General features: G+C 38.4%; 2 protein-coding genes across 3 annotated transcripts; both read right to left on the bottom strand.

The window, feature by feature from the left end:
- Positions 1–1,938: 1,938 nt before the first annotated feature.
- LOC110773902 (cold-regulated 413 plasma membrane protein 2-like) lies at positions 1,939–4,486 on the bottom strand. 2 transcript variants are annotated; one of them, XM_088256055.1, is made up of 5 exons: positions 4,306–4,486; positions 3,992–4,219; positions 2,609–2,716; positions 2,435–2,505; positions 1,939–2,251 (listed from the first exon to the last, which is right to left on the bottom strand). In XM_088256055.1, exons 2-5 carry the CDS (start codon positions 4,168–4,170, stop codon positions 1,998–2,000), a joined length of 612 nt encoding a protein of 203 aa, XP_088112181.1. In that variant the 5' UTR covers positions 4,171–4,219; positions 4,306–4,486; the 3' UTR covers positions 1,939–1,997. The 2 variants fall into 2 exon arrangements, with proteins under 2 accessions (XP_088112181.1, XP_021834109.1); XM_021978417.2 differs by having other exon boundaries at positions 3,992–4,205; positions 4,306–4,485.
- Positions 4,487–15,847: 11,361 nt separating this feature from the next.
- LOC110753030 (Phototropic-responsive NPH3 family protein) lies at positions 15,848–19,230 on the bottom strand. The gene is made up of 4 exons (XM_021953825.2): positions 18,533–19,230; positions 18,342–18,411; positions 16,919–18,244; positions 15,848–16,824 (listed from the first exon to the last, which is right to left on the bottom strand). Exons 1-4 carry the CDS (start codon positions 18,583–18,585, stop codon positions 16,213–16,215), a joined length of 2,061 nt encoding a protein of 686 aa, XP_021809517.1. The 5' UTR covers positions 18,586–19,230; the 3' UTR covers positions 15,848–16,212.
- Positions 19,231–19,938: the final 708 nt, after the last annotated feature.

The raw sequence follows: 19,938 nt of genomic DNA, 5'->3' as shown, positions 1-19,938 counted from the left end.
ATTTCCAACCAACCACCATAGATAACGAAAGAGATGGAAGAAACATTAATACCATGCCATCCTATTCCATTGCACCGGTATCCTGCCCTAGCTAGTTAATGAAGCAGATATAATTATATTGATAAATCAGTATCTGGTCGTAAAAGCTGTCATCGAATAAGGTTGAGATTTTTATTGGTGAATTAGAATCAGAGGAAAACAAACAGAAAAACTTTCTATGTGCCCCTCCATGTCTTCTTTCTTGTCAGCCCACCGCCCCACTGCCCCACCACAGAAAAATCAAAGAACAAAGTTGAGATTTCTATTGGTGAATTGGGGGGTTGAAGGTGATGGAGAATTCACAAGATTTTATTATGCAACAGAGAGGGAGATGGGGAATTGAAGGAAGGTCGTTGCTTACACCCAACAGCAAGTAGCTCTAGGTATTGGTGGTCGAGTCGTCAGGCCAGTGCACAACTGCTTGGTGGAGGTCAAGGTGAGGAAGGAATGAATAAAAAAAGTCCCACGTGAAAATCTGATGGGTTAAGGTGGGATTTGAGATAGGGTTTGGTATTTATATCTCTCACTAAAAAATCTCACACATTCTGCATTTTAAAAAAATCCTTCAAAATTAGCAAGTCTTTGAATACCATAAGACTTTTTGTTACTTGTTTAAAGTCTTGATTGAATACCACCAGATTTGGTAACCCTCTTTAAAAAATCCTAATAGTCTTAATGGAATATCACAAGACTTTTTAGATTACTTAAAAGTCTTAATTGAATACCACAAGACTTATTTATCCCAAAATTGTCTTTTAAAATCCCAATTGAATACAGCAGAAGCGGCTGCTGCTCTATGTGCTTTACACCTTGCCAGAAACAAGGGTTATCTGAGAGTCATCATGGAGGCAGATTGCAAGGTGTTAATAGACTGCATTAATGGTATTCATGGTAACAACTCCTGGGCTATCCTTCCTCTTATTGACGAAATCCATGATGTGGTTTCGAGCTTCGAAGAGGTGACCTGGTCTTGGGCGCCTAGGAGTGCAAATCGTGCAGCTCATGCAGCGGCGTCGATAGGTAACAGAGCTATGGAACTGCAAAGTTGGGTCGACAGACCACCATTGTCTCTCGTTGGGGTTCTAACTTCTGATGGTTTGCCTTGTCCACCTCATGAGGCAGCTGCTGTTTAGTTTTATTATCACTTAGTAGCTAGTTTGCAGGGTAGGGACTGTTTGTTCTAGGCTCCGATGGAATCTAGCCATGTCTAGCCCTGTTTTGTTATTTGTTTCTTGCTCTCTGTTGGCTCCTTGTGGCTTTAGCCTTCTGTTTGTATCTCTATTCCCTGTTTTGGGGTTTCTTGAATACAACATGAATTCCAGACCAAAAAAAAAAACAAACAAACAATTGAGTCTGAGAGATGATCGATGATAAAACTGTAATATCACACAAGAACACCAGGTTTATGTGATTCACCAAATTCCGTTGGAAGGAGTTTATGACTACGTCCATGGGTTTGTATTTGGATTCCCTATAACTTGTGTTACATTATACGAGTATGTGGGCTAAGCGTGAGACCAAAACAATGGTATGGATGGTACTAACAAAATTATCGATGACAGTTTCATTAATCAATTGGATGGAATATGTTTCATGATGCAATGTCCAAAAGGGTGTTCATTGGGAGAAGACGGAAACAGCTGACAATTGAGAGATTTTGGTATTCTTCAATGTCCAAAAATATTTTACTTTGAATGTTCCTGATTCACTAAATGAAGACTCAGTGACTCAGTCCACAGAGAGATAATGTTCTGTTCTATATTTCAGACCTTTTTTCTGGACTGCATATATTTCAGTCTTGCATATTTAAATTTATGGGAGTAGAAGCAGAAACCAAATTTTGATCAACAGATAGAATTGCCACTGAAATCAAATTCTTATAAAGAGAAGATGGAGATGTGATGTTTGCAAGTTGCAGTACATGAACAATTGGTAGAAACTGTTGTTTACTACAATGCTCAGATGAAATGGAGAATCAATGCCCAAACAGGGTAGACTAAGAGAAGGATAATGCCTAGAGTGTTTGATATTCCATGGCTTTGTGTGAGTGAATTTCTGAATCCACCTGATGCCCGGATGTGCTCTTGCAGCAGGTAACAACCAATGAGAAGACATATCAAGACACCAACCCAGCTGTCCTTCAAGGTGTGCGCAAAAAAGTTCGGAGCCACAACCAGAAGAAGGATCAACGAACCGGGCATCTCTAGCCAATCTGCAATCAAAATAGGATCATAGAACAAGGCTATGATCTGAAGACTAATAGAAAAACCATAATGCTTATAAATTTTTTGATAAAGTTGAGGTTGTGAAGACTAATATATTTGGGACAAAGCAACATAATTATGTAGAACTGAGAAGGATAGAGAAAAATCAGTGCAGTGACTTGAGCCTATACCTGGGAAGTGTCTTGGGAAGAAAAGCCTCAGTACAACAGCAATAAAAGCAATCCATTTTCCAACCTCTCCTCTGCATTATATTGAAGCAATGTCAATGAGTTGAGATTATTGAGAACAAAAGAAGGATGTGAAAAGCAAACAAGAAAATGTGCACCAATAAGAGAAATTATCACCTTAGGAGGTTGAAGAGCACTGAAGGAAGACTGAAGAAAATGTAAGGGATTAAAAGTGAAGTCAGCATATTTGTTCTCCAGTTTGTTCGATCCAATATCAACAGATATCTGCAGCATTGAAAATACTTTCTCAGACAAATTTTGTACTAGTGAACAAAATCTAACCTGGAAGTTTATGTGCTCTTGCAGCAGGTAACAGCCAATGGGAAGAAGCAATCGAGGCAAATATGCAGGGCATATTATATTATACAGATGGAATTGCTAACTGATGATTGAATCAATTTAGGCAAGTGATAGGACATCAAAGACAGTGTTTAGTAATTAGTTGTCAACAATTGAAGCCCCTTGATCGTATGGTTTGAATCAGGGGCTAATTATTTGGAGAAAACAAATAAATTCTAAACAGCAACAATTAAACTCAGTCTGAGTGAAAATAACTCCACCAAAATGCACGACAGTCCAAAACAGTTGTTATCATTCTTCATTGTTGCTCATATCCATCACAGCCACATGCTGGAAATGAAGTAAAACACCATTAAAGGGCTGAACTTGGTAGAGAATTTCATTTTAAGCTTATACCCTATCCAATGAAGTAGCCCATGGAACCAGAAACTCATTGATATCAGAATGGATATCCAAGCAAAAGTCTGAGTTATAGGCTTACATCAATGGAAATAGACATCAGAATGGACAAAATTATGTGTTGGTGCATCCAAGTAAAACAGTAAGGGTTGGGGCACATATTTTTGATCTGTTGAGCCCTACTTGGCCACAAGCTAATCTATTTGAACTTATTTCATACCCAAAAACAAAAAGTAAATCAATTCATGGCTTACTTGTTCATGTCAATCAATGGCTTTCTAGACTATTGACCATATAAAAACTTTAGATTATATGGGATTTAAGTCACAACTAAAGACAGGATGAAATGGGTTACTGGAAGCAGAAAAACTTGTATGAAACATATTGTCACGTGGAAAAGTTATCACGCTTGGCATGCTGTGATTGACCGGAGATAGCAAAATAGTGTTATCCCCGTTTCACATAAGTGTTTCTCAGAGGGGAAGAAAAATTTAGGTGTGAAACATAACAGGTCAAGTTCTGACATATTGGTGGACCAAAAACAAGAAGTTACAGACTAACAATGGATGTTTCAATTAATAGGAAGGCCAAAATCTTAAAGAAAACAATAACTAAAATAAACATATGCAGGAAGGAAACTGTGATACATTGTTTTCTTTTTCCCAGACTGAGGGAATGAAATATTATATTCATCAAGAGGAAGATTTAAAAAAAATCACTTTTTTGACTTTTCCCAATTCCAGCCAATAAAACAAAGCTTAAAGCAACTTGGTCCTCAAGGAAACAAATAAGATGACTCACATGGCAGCAAAGGAGGCAACCCATTTGAGAAAAGAAGTCCCAAAACCCAACCCACCAAGCTTAGTGGCATCTTTGATGAGTTTCTTGGCTGCAATCTTGAGATCATTGATGTCTGAATTTATCAACTCATTGGTGTCTGGATCACTACTCTTCAGAGCCAAATACTCCATCCTCCCCATAATTTGATATCTGCTCTCAATTTGAAAGCTGGCACCTGCAGTTTACAGACTTCAAATTCAAAGGCCAAAATATAACTGGTAACAAAATTGTGGAGGACCAATTTTAGTTCTTTGGGTGTATCTATGTCACTGTACCTGTTCATGTGTCTGCTGGGAGTTTAACTGTGTGGGTCCACCTTGATTTGAGCTCACCCACTCCTGTCAGAGGAGAATGTAAAACGGTGGAGAGGTTTCGGATCCTAACTGTTTTTTTAAGGTTCCAGGGTTTGACTGTTGCACCACTTGGACCCTCCGATTATCTCGTTCCAAGTAAAATCATATATAACTATGATTTTCTTTTTCTATTTCTAGAGATTTAGGGTAACATTAGGTTGGTCACTAATTTGTTGTGACTTCGAACTTTGTCACTCCAAATAAAAAACAGGACGGAATCAAAGCACCACCATTTTTCTTGAAATAAATCATATTAGAAATAGTTTAAATTACTTTAAATTAATCTAATTTACTGAGACGGGATTCAAACTTGGCTGGAAAGGAGCGAGTTCATTGCCGTGACTAACTGATTTAGTTGATCTTGACTGTAATGGAGCCTTTTTCTTTGAAGATCATTTGCATTGAGTCCATTTGATTAAGCCTTTTTGTCGGCACAATTATATGTGCCCAGGGCCGGTCTTGAGATTTTAAAGGCCCTGTGCGAACCTTAAACTGAGGCCTCACATAAGCTAACACAAACTTACACCATTACGTAATGTCAAACAATAAATGTTTTTTTTTAAAGTGACCAAAGTACCCCTACTTCCAAGGGCAAAATTGAAATTTCACAAAAGAATTAAATTTGATTAAATCGATTAAATTGGATCAGGGATGTTACACCTTTTGAATAATCACCATGATTGTGATGATGAGTCTTTGTCGTAATAGATCATATTCAGATATTAAATATCTTTTTTAACACCTAATTTATTTTGTATCAATATTCCAAGAACATCATTAATTGGATGCAACTTTTTTGGTTGAGTTAGTTGGATGCATTATTTTTGCAAAATTAAATATCTGGGCATATATAAAATAGATATTTATAAAAATACCAAATCCTAGACATGTATTTATAAAAATACCCAAGCACTATTTAAACATAGAAACATACCCAAAATGGGTTTTGGGTATGTGTGTAATAATGGGTTTTGGGTATGTTTATAAATGGGTTTTGAGTGTGTGTAATGATGAGTTTTGGGTATGTTTATAAAGTGTTTTGGGTGTTGGGTATTTTTATAATTTCAGCCCCCATTTTGGGTATTTTAGTGAAACTCCCTATATAAAAACAATCGTGTACCACTTTACTAACCACATTTTTAATTGAGGTGAGCCCTATATATGGAAGTCTTATCTCTATGGGCACTTGAAAATAAAAAATCTACATGAGTAATTGAAGAGCTAGCGTCAAGTCAATGATGGGGACGTACGCACGTGATAATTCAGTGTCATCATTTGAGGAATGAGGTGCTTAGTCGTTGGATCTATTTCAATGAAATCATGTGGTTGAGATTGATTTAAGTGTTTAAACTTGTTTGTGTCTAATGACTTGCCAAAAACCCACATGTACATACGCTTTACTACGTAGCAAGGCTGTTGTAACTCGTCCACGTGTTATAATATGGATGGGAAATATGGTTAATATTTCTCACTTTTATGATATAATATCAATAAATATCCACTTATATATTCTAACAAATGAGTTATACCATGTGACATACTCTCATACTACGTACACTATAATTACTCACACTTAAAGCATCCACAATGGGGTTCCTAAACCACTTTCTTAGACAAATTTTAGGGAGGAATTGGAAAAATACAACTCCAACTATGCTCCCTATTCACCTCCTAAAATAGAGAGACCTCTAGGAACTCCTAAATCTGAGGAGAGAGAAAGAACTCCTAGTAGCTCCTTATAATTTAATGATGTTTCGTTTTATGCATAGTTTAAACTTTTAATTAATACAAACTATTTTTTTTTTTTAATAGAGATGATAACCAATCACATTGAATTAAAAAATAACTATAGTATTTATGACTTCCTAATTTAGGGAGTATGATTGGAGTTCAAATTTTATAGAGTTCTTAAATAACTTTTGTGTATTTTTAGCTAAATTTTAACTAAAGAATAAGGAGCAAGACCTTTGCCTACATAATTACTGACTAATTCCTTGTGATCGGGTATTTATTATTTCAGTATGTGATTGTGAAAGTAGCTGGGATATTGAATGTTGGTGTTGACATTGGACAAGCTGCTTTAAACAGTAGTTGCAACATTATGTGATTGAGAGACAGTAGAGCAGTTTTTATTTTTCAACGAAAACAATAAGTTTCAAAAAAAAAAACCAAAATTTTAATTTGACCCTAATTGTCATTATGGTGGTTTTTCTGCTAGCTAGGTCACATTTGCATATGACTCTGTTCTTTAAAGAAATTTTACTGGTCCTAAACCCAAAAAAACAAAAAAGAAACTAAAACTATGAAGTCGTGTCCTAAATGGAAGTTGAGGCCCTGCAAACCAATACAACTAGAAATGTCTGTGTCAAAAATTTGCTCGCTAAGTATATATATAAACATTTATTAATATATACATATATTATATACATAAAAAAAATTCGGGGGCCCTCAAAAATCAGGGGCCCTATGCGGTGGCACCACTTGCACACCCTCAGGGCCGCTCCTTGTGCCTAGTGAAGTTGGTTTGCTATGCTTTTATTTTGCCCCCATGACATTTTTATTGTGTGTGTGTGAGAAAACCCCCCTCCTTTATAGTTATTTCTCTTGGACAAGCAAAACATATATGTAAAAATAACATCATAGATTCACAACTTTTCCAATATAAATATATATATGTATAAATCTTGTTCTTTCTTTTTCTTTTTCTTTTTAAATAAAAGCTAAGTTTCATTAATTCTATATGAACATTACAATCTAACATTTTGTCATGCCTCTTTAAAAACAACAAGTCCAGTTACTCGATTCGGTAGTTTAACTCAGCGTAATATAGAAAATTTCAAATTGTTAGTTTCTTTGTTTTCCAGTCCTTACTTAGAGAAAATTCAATCCACAAAAACCGATTTCCAAATTCTTTTATGTGTTCATCCCCAAGTTTGTCTATACACCTTTTTAATATATTAATTTGTTTGTATATGATCGTCATGATCCAACGATATACTATTTGATAAGGGTGTTGCTATTGAGACTGCATTGCTGACCATCTCTCTAATATAGGTGGATCCCACATATATTGACGGGACTCACCTCTTTAATAGAGGTGATCAACAATGTGGTTCAAATAACATTATTGATTTGATAATGGCAACAATATTCTGAGTTCCTCGTGTGAGGTTTTCTAGTAAGGTATAACTCAATGTGGATGAAAGCAAACGATGCTAATTAAATTGATTATATTATAGAATAGATGTCGATTGTCTGGATCTTTAGTTGATTGATAAGGTACGGGTATGGTTTGAAGGTGCTCAAGCTTGAGCTTCTTGGCCGTATGGCTAGAATGAATGAAAAGAGAAATAAACGAAGAAACAACACGTAAGGCATGGTGAACCCCAAAAAAAGGGCCCATAAAACAATTACTAAATCTTATTCTTGTTTTTAATAAGAAGTTTATATATGAAAGACATAATTCGTCATTTATTTTCTCCAACAAGACATCCGCGTTGAACTAGGAAAAATAGCCGATCAATTAATTTATCTGGTTATTCTTGGAGCAACTCTCATAGCATGAATCCACGAAACCTTCCACATAGCGCTTATCTACAATCAAGCAAATAAAACAAAAGTACAAAGTATATCAATAATTAAAAATATAATTTCAAACAAACATGATAAAGTTATAGAGAAAGAGTAATTAAATAGAGGAATGTAAGATCAATAATCCCATATGGTAATATGCATATTACCTGAATTGGAAGTGCTTGTGGTGGCAATGGAGTTGGCACAATTATGTGTACACTTATACACAACATCCGAAGGCCTATGTTTGCATCTGATCATGCACATGCCAAGGCATATTGGGTTCATCAGGCACTTTGTCGCACATTTTAAACCACAATAAATAATATGGCCATTTGGAACCACTTGATTTGTATTAGAGCGAGGATATACATCATCAACTTGACCAAGAGGATTGTCATTTGGACATGCATTGGTATAGGAAGGATTAATATCAGCTTGAGCTATTCAAAGCACAAGCATGCTCATCAAAACCACAGCCCTCAACACACTAGCATCCATTTCTCCTCACTTTCTTTGTTTTTTTTTTTCTTGAACTCTCTTTGATTCTCCAAGTTTGTTGGTGGTGGAAGTGGAAGCTAAAGCCACAATTTATAAGGAGACCCTTTTGCCATCTATGGAAATCCCAATAATTCCTAAGCAAGATTGTAGCTAACGTGAGCAACAATGGAGCATAAATTGAAGTGATATACGATACTTTAGAGCATGACTGTAGGTATAGTAATAAGCAAGTTTTATGTTCTTTAGATAAATGCTGATCAGTTGATTAAAGAATGCATGAATTTTGTTCTATCATTTCATCAATTTATTTATTCTTGGTTTTCTTCCAGATTTACTGTTCCCTTGATTAAATCTTTTGTCTTGTTATTACGATATTTTAGCAATTGTTAAGTTTACGCGATGGAGCAAATTTGCCAAAATTTTGCTGAATAAAACAAGTACATATTTTATTCGTATTTTTCCTGTTCCGTATTTTACTAACTATGAAAGAATATGAGAGGCTGAAGAAAAATGCAAGATTGTGATTTTTCAATAAATCGTATGGCCGCGCAGCTATACTATTTCTTTTACAAGAATTAGAAAAATCTGGGTATAGCCGCGTGGCTATACTATTCATCTAAATTTTTTTTAAAAAGAAGTATCGCCCATCGGCTATACTATTTCTTTTTGGGAAATTAAGAAAAACCGAGTATAGCATAGCCGAGCGGCTATACTGTTTCTTTTACAAAAATTGGACAAATCCGAGTATCTCCGCCCGGCTATACGATTTCTCGCCAAAAAAAATTTTAAATCCGAATATAGCCGGGCGGCTATACTATTTCTTTTTAAAAAAAGAAACCGAGTATTTCTTTAAAAAAAGAGAGCCAAGTAAAGCCGTGCGGCGATACCATTTTTAAAAAAATTGGAGAAATCCAAGTATAGCCGCACGGCTATACTATTTCTTTCAAAAAAATTGGGAAAACCGAGTATAACAGTATAGCCGGGCGGCGATACCTTTAAATAGAATATTTTAATCGTATAGCCGGCTATACGCATAAATTGAAAATAATGTTATTTTCAACGCTTAGCGGCGGTTTCGACCGTTGCTAAAGACGTATCAGCGTCACAACAGCTCCGCATTCGTCATTTTAAACAAGATTGGCTACTTTTCTGCTGATTGAAGTGTTTATGCTTCTGTTTTCCTGTACAAATTTATCTTCCTTTTCTTAAGATACTACATGCAAATTAGTAAACCATGAAAGAATAATTTAGGAGTAGAGTAGTCAAAGACATCAGTACCAGCTTGAGCTATTGCAAGTATATTAAAAAACACTAGATGCATCCATTGCTCCTCTCTTGTCTTTGATTTCTGCTGTTGGAGAAACTGGAAGCAAAATCGAAGTACTGAAAAAACTGATAATTTCAAAACGCAATTAAAGTCGGAAGATACGCAGAAAACAGGTTTACATAAAGTCTAATGATCTTCAAAGTAAAATTCATTCTTGATGTGCAACCATTTCCATGTCTGTTCGGATGGTCAAGCCTCATCATCTGTAGTTTTCTCTTGCAAACTCTCTGAAGATTGCTTCTCTTTGGCCTTGGAGGCAGCAGCACTACAATTCCATAGAAGAAAGAATATGATTAATTCAAAACTTATTACCAATGGCGCAAAACATTAATCACTTTTATTAGAGAAAGATTACTAAGATTATCAATATTCTGCAATTATTGTGAGAATCAATTACATTATAAGAAATGTGATTTACGAAGGAGCACATTATGAAATGACAAAAATGGAGTCCAAAATTAGATCATTTGAATTTTTTTAAGCTTTTACTTTTAAAAGACGAAGCTATTTGCACGTGACATGTGTGTCGCAAGTGGGAATACAAATAACAATTAAGTAATATATAGCCTTATTTATGCCCCCGCGCTAGCGCGGGAGCAGTGGGGGATTACAAATAACGCTTCTTATTTAATTTTAAATCTATCTCATCGCGCGCTCCTTATCAACAATGTTAATCTCTCCCCCCACCTAGCTATCTCCCCTTCCTCTTTCTCTTTTCCATCTCTATATAAATCAAAAACAACAAATAAACATTATCAAACAAAATTATAAAGTTTTGCACAACCTGGATTCTCCTGATCCACTAGAACTTGCATTCCTCTTCAGATTGGAATCAAATAATACTGGTTCTATGAGCCGGATGTCAAAGACCTTCTCTTCTGCATCTTCCAAAGTTGACCAGTAATTGTATCCTTGTTCATATTTTCTCATCTCAGCCATGACATGAGAAGGCTACATTACACAGAATAAATATTCACATATCAGTTATTTATGTGTATGTGTATGTAGTTTTGGTTATACAAAAACAAAAGGGAGGCAGAGAAAAATTAAGATCATAGTCTTACCAGATCAGGGAGGATTGTTGATGGGAAATTGAGACCATCAGATTGATCATGCTGCAAGTCTTCTTCTTTTGATTGGTTTTTTTTCCCATCAAGTTCTTCATTCTCCTTGCAAAGTTCTAGGTGCTCTTTCATAATATGGAGTTCTCTTTCAAGTCCCTGAATTTGGGCATTGAGACCTCTAATAATGCCAAGACAACCATGCACAGGATCATTTTTCCTTGCATTCCCTTCTGTGATAATGCTTTCAGCAGCTGCCTGTCTTTGATCAGGTGCAGCCATGGCCATGATCTTTTGGATGTTGCTCACACCAAAGATCTTTTGAGCATTTTGGAACTCACTGTACCTGCTGGCTGGAAAGTATGGGGCCATTTCACAGGTCTCATCACATTTTCTCCTCTGATGCTTGCAGGAAGCACAAGCATGGTTTTGAGCTGCAACCTGATCCCTATTTTCCATGATTGCTTGTTCTCACTGAAAATGAACCAAACAGAAGCAATTGAGGGTGAGGAAAAGCAAAGAAATTGGGATTTAATTGAGAGTTAAAGAGGGATATAAAGTTGGCTCAAGCTTTTGGTTAATGAGTTGGATAGCATCAGATTTTGTGTAATATATTTTGGCATCTAAAATTTATTTGGATTTTGCACAAAACCCAATTATTATTTTTTATTTTTGGTTTAAGGCAGCAAATGCATGGCTTTAGTCAGGGTTTGAAAGCCAATTGTCAATTTGTCATCATTAGGAAAAGCCCTTCAGTTTCTTTGTTTTTGAATTTGACTCTGCTGCAATTAATCTCTCCTGTTTCGTTCATGCATCTAACAGTTGTGTGACAAAGTTGAGTGACTAGCTATGACAACTCAAATCCCAACTGGATTTTTATAGGGAGAGGGAAATCGAACCTAGGACCTCAAATATTGGGGTAAATGCTCACAAATCACTTGAGCTATAAGTCCCTTCACCAAATTCCAACAGAATTACTAAAGGGTTATATAGGATTTTACCTTGCTTATTAAGCTAATTTACTCTACTTTCCATTGTTTTCATGTGCACAATTAGACCTGGGTTGGTAAGAAAACAAATGACAAACTGCTATATTGTGATTTTAACATGTTACTATTGTCTGCATATTTTGCCTACTTGTTGTTGGTTACCCTAATTTGTTGTGATTCTGCCTATAAATTTAATTAGAATTTGCTTATCAAGCATTACTTCCTTTTTATCTTGCTTGGGCTGTGCTTTACCATAACTGTGTCTTGCAATCTTTATTTGAAAATATATCAAATTTGTACAAATTAGAACCTTTGGAAATGTATAAACACAACCCATATCGATTGTAGTTAAAACCTTATGAAGTATATATCAACTAACTCTTATTTTAGTGTTTTTTCTCTTTGTAAAATTAAAAGATGTTTTGAGCTCGAAGCTCCTCTCCCACCCGTTGTTGAAAGAAAAAGTTCAGGGAATATAAGCACATTTTGGTGCAAATTTAAAAAATAAACAGATACATGATAGCCTTATATGGTGAATGGGCCAAATTGATGAAACACACCGTATTGGACGTACAGCGTCGTCGAGAAACCACAAACACCGTCTTCAATTCAGCGATTGCGTAGTCGAAACACTGCGTTTTATCTTTCCCAATAAGAGAGAGAGAGAGAGAGAGAGAGAGAGGGGCTTGAGGTTGAGCTCTGATGGCGGGAAAACCCCAACCGATTCGCGTACTGTATTGTACGGTGTGCAGTTTGCCTGCAGAATACTGTGAATTCGGGCCCGATTTCGAGAAATGCAAGCCTTGGTTGATCCAAAACGCCCCAGACCTTTACCCCGGATCTCGTTAAAGGTTCTATTTTGCACCCAAACACTAATTTCTTGTGTTCAGTTTTAATCACCTCTTATTTTCTTATCTCTACACCCCCCACCACAAAAAGAAGAAGAAGAAGAAGAAGAAAATCTGAAAAATCGACCTAGGCGGCGCCTAGGCGCTAGGCGGGATCTGTTTTGTTTTCTTCACTTGCTATATTTAATAAATTTGTCATCTTTTTTGTTAATAATGTAATTCTTGTTTTTATTTTGGGCAGAGGCTAATGCGAAGGAAGCTGATAAAGTAGCCAACCAGTTGCAGTCTACTGGTATATCTTCTGGTGGAGATGGAGCTGCTTCTTCTTCAGGTAATACTGTAAATATGTGTATAGATGTATGTAGCAGTGTATGTTTGTATTTCATTACCCCCACTCTCTCTCTCTCTCTCTCTCGGGGTTGGTGGTGGCACTTCAGCACCTAAGCAAGAAGAAGTCAAGCGTCTTCCCAGCGGGAAGATTAAGAAAAAGGTGAGACTTTTGAAATTATTTGTTTTTGAGGATCTTTAGATTACAATGATTTAAACTTGGTATTGGCTTTTCTGTAGGAGAGGCAAGAAGTTACTATTGAAAAGATGACGCGCAATAAACGAAAATGTATCACCACTGTGAAAGGGCTGGAGCTTTTTGGTGAGCAATTACCTGCGTTACATCCTTCGTTTTCCCAAACGAGTATAGCCACGGCTACACTGTATAGGGAAAAAAATAAAAGAGAAAACCCGAGTATCGCCGCGCGGCTATACTATTCATTAAACAAGATAAAATAAAAGATCCACGTACAGCCGCGCGGCTATCCTATTCCTCACCAAAAATTACAAAATAGCCGTGCGGCTATACTATTCCTCACCAAAAATTAAAAACTAGACGCGCGGCTATACTATTTATTAAACAAGATAGCCGCGCGGCTGTACTATTTCTTTTAAACAAATTGAAAAAAGAAGCCGCGTAAGGCCGTGCGGCTATACTAATTAAAATGGGGGAAAATCCGAGTATAGCCGGACGGCTATACGATTTCTTTAAAAAAAATTAGAGAAACAAGTATAGCCACACGGCGATAGTATTTTTTTTATAAAAAAAACCCGTAGTATAGCTGCGCGGCTTGTGGGACCAAGAAGCTTAGAAGGATCATCGAACGGCATCTCCGCAGGCATGAAGGGGGAGTTGCTTCAGTGGAGAGAATTAAATGCAGTTATAAGTGTTGTCTTCGCACATTTTCAAAAGTGAGTTACTGACTTGACTTTTAATGGGTTGTAACTTGCATGTGAGAGATAAGCATGAGAAGACTGGGCGTCATGACTACACCAGACCAATTGGGCCAGGAGTCTGAGCACCTCTCCTGGTTGCTCTCACAAGAAGCTGAAGACGAGAATTGAGCCAAGCCCTTGAAGTAAGTGATTGGAAATATCCACTACGTACGCTAACCTAGTTAGAAGTTTGGGTGTCATGAATCTCAACACTAGATATGGAAATTGGGTGATGCTGTGAATCTGAACACTAAATATGTATAGCATTTCTGTATTTTATAAGCATTCATCTGTTTAGTTGAATGGTATTTATTAATACAATAGTTGAACCACAACCTCTATCTGAACTCTGAACAACAAATTTGTGCACTACTTGCCAAACCACCCATTACTTTGATGGGCTGGAACAGTCATTTTGCGTTGGCTCAAAATTGAGGAATGAGTGCTCTCTCTTCTTTTTGCTCTCATTTTTGCCCACCACATGTTTATGTGGAACAACTTTGTTCTGCTTGTTCAAACCTTGTGAATGTCTGTGACATGTATAAACCTCTGGATGGTACTTTCTTTAGGAGATTATATTGAGCATGAAATTCTTTGTAGCTCTAAGATAATTGTATGAATATATATTTCCAGTATGGAGTTTGTGATGCAATTGGAGTTCTCTGGCAAACTAGCCATAATAATTTGCGCGTTTTCTGGCGGTTAAACAAATACGATTGTCCTTGCTTGCTATTTATTTTATCACCTACTGACCTCTATTTTTGTTTACTGTCTTATGCTGTCAGATGAATTCGCTCAGACTGCTTTCCATGATGATATAAGTCTCTGAATTGTATTCAGAGCCACATATTTCATACTGTTTATTATTACACTAATGAAAATATACTAGTAAGTTATTGATTCTATTGATTATGTGAATACCAAACCGTTGCAGTGAAAGTGCTGATGTGAATAGTATTGCGTTGTTTTCTGACTTCTTTTGAACGATTGTGGCCGAGTTAGGAACGAGTTCTCGGTCATGAGGTTCTAGGCCTTGGCAATAAGGCCTTTGGAAACTGAGCTCAGTAGCTCAAATGTTTCTAGATACCTTAAGAAACTTGAAAAGCTTAAGAAATCTAATTTGAAATGGATTGGATGGTGCTCAAGACATTACAATGGGTGGTGCTCAATTGATATCACTACGTGGAATGGAGAGGCTAGAATGAGGAGGTTGAGTGAGGAGCTTATTTGAGGAGGTGAAATCTCACCATCAACAACTAAAAACAAAGCACATGGGGGGGGTGCTACGTGGAATGGAATACTAAGGAAAGCAATAAAATCTACAAAACTACAAGATAAAAAGTTAAGAAGTGCTTGATTCGTTGAGTTGGTGTTGGGCCTCTGCTTCGTTGATTTCTATCCTATTCTAAAAGTTAAGAAGTGTACGAAGCCCAACCGTTCTGTCATCGAGAAGGAGCCCAATAGAACAACCCTACCAGAAACTCACCTAGGCTTAGGCAAAGCCCAACCGATCTGCCTCGAGATCAAGAAGAAGGATAACAAAAATGGTGATTATTACCAAAGGTGATGATCTTCTTCAAAGTGACATATGTAAAAGCTAACCAAGTACAATCTGAAGCACCATCTTTCTCTACTTGGTCTAGACTCTAGAGATTGTATTGCCAAGATTTCATTAGGGTTAAAAGATTGTAGCTTTTTCTTAAAGTCGAAACCCCAACAATCATAGAAACTCCCATTACACCTTTTATATCTTGGATACAAAACCAAGACTTTGAGCTTATATCATCAATCATGCTAACTTTCCATCCTCCCAAAGAAAATAGTGTGCCATGTTTTTGTTTCTTTGACATAAATTGAAACATAATCTTTTAAGCAAAGCAATCATCATGAATATTCTGGAGCTTGACTTTAATCACTTTGGACCCTTTTGTCCTTGACTCCTTGCATCATCATATCAATCAACTTACCAAACCCCAGATGAGAGACACAGGCAGTCATTATATCTGGAGCTTCCAAAAGTCCTACCCAAAGCGCTTTTTAACTTTGATTCCAGAAAAAAGCTAAAAAGCAAAAGCAGGAACGAAGAAAAAAGGTTGCATTGCATTTGCGCTGTTTGTAAACGCTTTTGCTTTCTCGCCCAATAAACAATAATCACATATCATGTGTCCCTCAATTTGTGTTCTTCTCAGTTCCGAATTCGCCAACCCAATCAGCCGGTTTCATTTATTTTACGTGGCCATCAACAATATGATCCGGTGCGGGCAGCTCTATTGTTGATGATGGTGTCGCCGTCCTTTCCTCGTATCAACGGCCGTGGCTTCGTGCGAATCACACACCTGGGTCTTAAACTTACACCCGAACCTCCGGCTCAACGAATCCTTCCAACCCGACCTGTCCCTCCTGGGCTGACCCGGATTATCAATCTTCTCGATCACCTTTTTCATGTTGGAGCATTCCCGCTCCAGCTGGTGCACCCGCGTCCTCATGCTATCCATATCCAACCGCAACACCTGATTCTCCCTCACTGCCGCCCGCCACGTGCCACCCCCACAATCATTTCCACGTGCCGCATTATCCCCATCTTCCTCCGCACGTGCCTCCGCGTCGTCCTCTTCCTCCTCCTCCTCCTCCTCCTCCTGTCGTCCGCGTTGCAGCACCGATGGCCTGCCCGAGTCCGGGGGAGCGACGTCGGTTGCGAGCAGAGTCCCGGCGATGGCGTGCCGGAGCTGGAGCTGCTCGAAGAACAGAACTTGCACCACCGAGCGCAGAGGCAACCGCTCGTTCTGCGCCGCGTGCGTGCAAGCCTCGAGCGTGAGCTTCTGGCAGTCTAAAATTCCGCAGATCTTCTCGCGCTCTGGTTCCGGTATCCATGGATGAGCCTACAGATATGAAAATACAATTCAGATTTCACAATTGAAATCATCTCAAGCTTAATTTCTGAAATCGTTTCTAATGTATATATTGTGTACGGACCTTGAGATAGAGATCCAGGGCTCTGTAAAGACCGTCGTCGAAGAGCCGAGCTTGTTCAGGTAGAGAAATCGCGAGATTGTAGAATCGGTCCGGCTTGAGATTCGCGTCGGAGGCGATCTCGGAGAGAAACTCGTCGATTAATTTTCCGACGAGCATCAACGTTGGCGATCTGACGGCGCCGTCAGAACCGTCGTCTTCTTCGATTCCAGCTGTGTTTCTCTGATCCAAGCCGTTCAAGAAGAAACCTAAGATCCTCTCGACGCAATCGACGTCGTAGAGAGTCTCGTTGAGGTACGAGTAGCTCGGGATGAGAAGGTCGTCTAAGGTGGCTTGGTGGAGCTGCGAAGCGATCTTCTTCTCCAACGCGGCTTTGCAGGCGTCGGAGGCATTGAGTATGTTGGCGGTTCTCAGCAGTCCGAAGAGAAAACGAGTGGCGGTGGAAGGTCTGGAGCTCTTCTCCAATGGAAGATTGGAGATGATCGTCTCCAAAAGCTCTCGCTGTTGACCCTCCGAAGCTAAAGACGATGAGGTTGTGGTGGCGGTGACGGCGGAGATAGAAGATGAAGGCTTTCGATTTGTTCTTGAAATTCCAGGAATGTACTTCTTAGCGTAATGCATCAAACAAGTCTCCACCATCTCCAAGCTTAGATCTCCAGATTTCATGGCGGAAATCAATCGCTTGAACAGAGGCAAGCTCAAAACCACCAAATCTTCAACCCAGGAATCTGCGTGTTTGGAAAGGCCTCTTCTTCGTCCACCGCCGCCACCGGCATCGATCCCATTCCACAAAATCTGCTGCTTGGTGGAAGAAGAAGAAATCGCATTCGTATTCCCATTCGGTGCTTCGCTAACCGGCCAGCCAAACAGGGTGGGATCGGCTGACGTGGCGCGGGAGGCGATGGAGTCTATGCACCTCTGCGTAATCCCCAAAGTCTCTGCAAGAGGCATCACTCGTTCGCAGGACTTGAGAGCTTTGAGCGATTCCTTGAAGCTCTTCAACACAGACTGAGAGAGAAACCTCTCGGTCTTGGAAATGAGGTTATCTTCTGAGTACTCTTCGGTCATTTCCAGATACTCTCCTGCGCAGCGCAGAGGCGCAACATTGGAGGTGCTCAAGTCGATCTTGACGCCATAGCAGAACTTAGCTGCTATTTCGAAGGTCTCTGAGCCGCCGGGGAAGTAAGAGAGAGCTATTTGGCACTGAACTTCTTCGATTTCGTCATCGTTCTCGTCCTGCTCTTCAATTTGCTGGCGGGTTTGCGATGGGTTCGTCTCTTGCTCTGTGATCAGGTTGTGAAGTTTCCGGCTTTTTGACATGAGAGGAAACTGAAACAACCAGAAGCAGAAAACTGTTAGCTGAAATTGGTCAGTGAAAGATGAAGAGAAATGCAATGTGTTCTCTCAATGTGTTTGATGTAATGACCTTGTGGAGATGGAAGGTCATGTCATCGACTTCGACCACAATGTCGCTTGGTAACCCAGTGGTGCAGAACCTGCCAAGAACACATTTTGAAGAGAGTTTTGGTTAAGTGATGCATTGCTTTGATTTGGGTACCCAGCAGAAAATATAAAAAGTGACGTTTTGAATGAGATTGCAGTAAAAATGGAACTAACCAGGCTTGCCCTTTGGAGCTGGGCTTCTCAGCTGCTGCCGCCATTTTCTCCATCAGTTAATTTCTGTACCTATCTACCTCTTCAATGAAAGAAACCGTTTTGATAAGGGAATCAGAAACCCAGATCAATGAACAGCAAATAGTACTTGGAAGAAGCTGGAAGAGACAAATGGGGGAATGGGGTTGACTTCACTTGAAGCTCTCAGCAAGAAAGGATGGTTGATGGAATGAAAGGATGAAAATTGTTTGGCTGTTGTTGTGATATTCTCTGAGGAACAATTGAGCAACAAGAGAAAGAAAGAGTGCTGAAAGAGAAAGGAGAGAAGGAATCCAAATACACCCAGAGAGGACAAATAGAGCTCAGCTTGAACAAATTTCGAAAAAGGGGATCCAAACCAATGCCATCATTTATTTATTTATTTATTTTGAATGAATGAATCACATCAGAAGAAGAATCTCACTCCCAGCTGAGTCTCTGATCTCTCTCACCCACTCTCTCTCTCTCTCTCTCTCACCTCCAATTCCAGGAAAAGGTATGTTGTCTTTGAGGCAAATTCCCTTTATATTTTGAGACATTAAAAAGAGAGCACCATCACCCATTAGAAAATTAGGCAGAAATTGCATTGCATGCCAACTGTGACTGGGTCTTATTGCTTTTTGGCGCAAATGGTGGAGTATTTTAATTGAATTTTTGATCATTTCGTAATCTGGGGTTTGGGGGGCTCACTTTAATAATAATAATCCAATGTAGCATGCCCCATATTATACATAACTCATTTCCTTGCTTCTGCAATTATACACACCCTTTACTTTCAAAGTTTATTTTTAGGGTTAGAATGTCCTAAAAATCTTAATCAAAGTTGATTATAAGAGTAATTATGAGTTTCTAACTTTTAGTGGGGCCAAATCACAAATTCTCAACTGCCCACATGTGGGGTTTTTTTTTTTGGCCGGCCCCCATGAGGTATATATGGATGTCTTTAATACATGCTTGGAGCTTGTGACAGAATGTACTGCAGGGACTGTAGTGTTTGGTTTTCTAGTGAAATCCAGAATATTTTTTTACATCCTCCAAATTTGTGATAAAGCCTACAAACACAAACCCTACAAACTAACATTGTAGTCTTTTTTAGCGGTATTGAGGAGGAGGGAATCGAACTTAGGACCTCAAATACAGATGTAAATACTTTTAACCACTTGAGCTACAAACCTCTTGCAACATAGTAGCATTTGCCTATTTTTTTAGAGTAGTGTTTCATTTGTTTATATCATGAGAATTAGTGCGTATTGAATTTCATTTATCTCTAAATCGTAACGTATTATCATGTTATCCCTCTAGTAGTATGGCTTGAATTTCCTATAGTTTTTTAATAATGATACCAACTTGTTTTCACAGATTTAGGAAAT

The sequence above is a fragment of the Prunus avium genome, chromosome 7, assembly GCF_965620075.1.
Source record: "Prunus avium chromosome 7, drPruAviu1.hap1.1, whole genome shotgun sequence".
Lineage (NCBI taxonomy): Eukaryota > Viridiplantae > Streptophyta > Magnoliopsida > Rosales > Rosaceae > Prunus > Prunus avium.
The sequence above is the reverse complement of the archived record's forward strand: the minus strand, read 5'-3'. Positions and strand labels throughout refer to the sequence as shown.

Excerpts from the sequence above, each read along its gene's own strand:
- LOC110773902 (XM_088256055.1), bottom strand. The coding sequence starts at position 4,170 with ATGGGGAGGATGGAGTATTTGGCTCTGAAGAGTAGTGATCCAGACACC. Across the intron at positions 2,506-2,608 it reads GTGCTCTTCAACCTCCTAAG|AGGAGAGGTTGGAAAATGGA; the intron begins GTGATAATTTCT and ends AATATAATGCAG. Across the intron at positions 2,252-2,434 it reads CTTCCCAAGACACTTCCCAG|ATTGGCTAGAGATGCCCGGT; the intron begins GTATAGGCTCAA and ends TTTTGATTGCAG.
- LOC110753030 (XM_021953825.2), bottom strand. The coding sequence starts at position 18,585 with ATGGAGAAAATGGCGGCAGCAGCTGAGAAGCCCAGCTCCAAAGGGCAA. Across the intron at positions 18,245-18,341 it reads TGACCTTCCATCTCCACAAG|TTTCCTCTCATGTCAAAAAG; the intron begins GTCATTACATCA and ends TGGTTGTTTCAG. Across the intron at positions 16,825-16,918 it reads CCCTGGATCTCTATCTCAAG|GCTCATCCATGGATACCGGA; the intron begins GTCCGTACACAA and ends TCATATCTGTAG.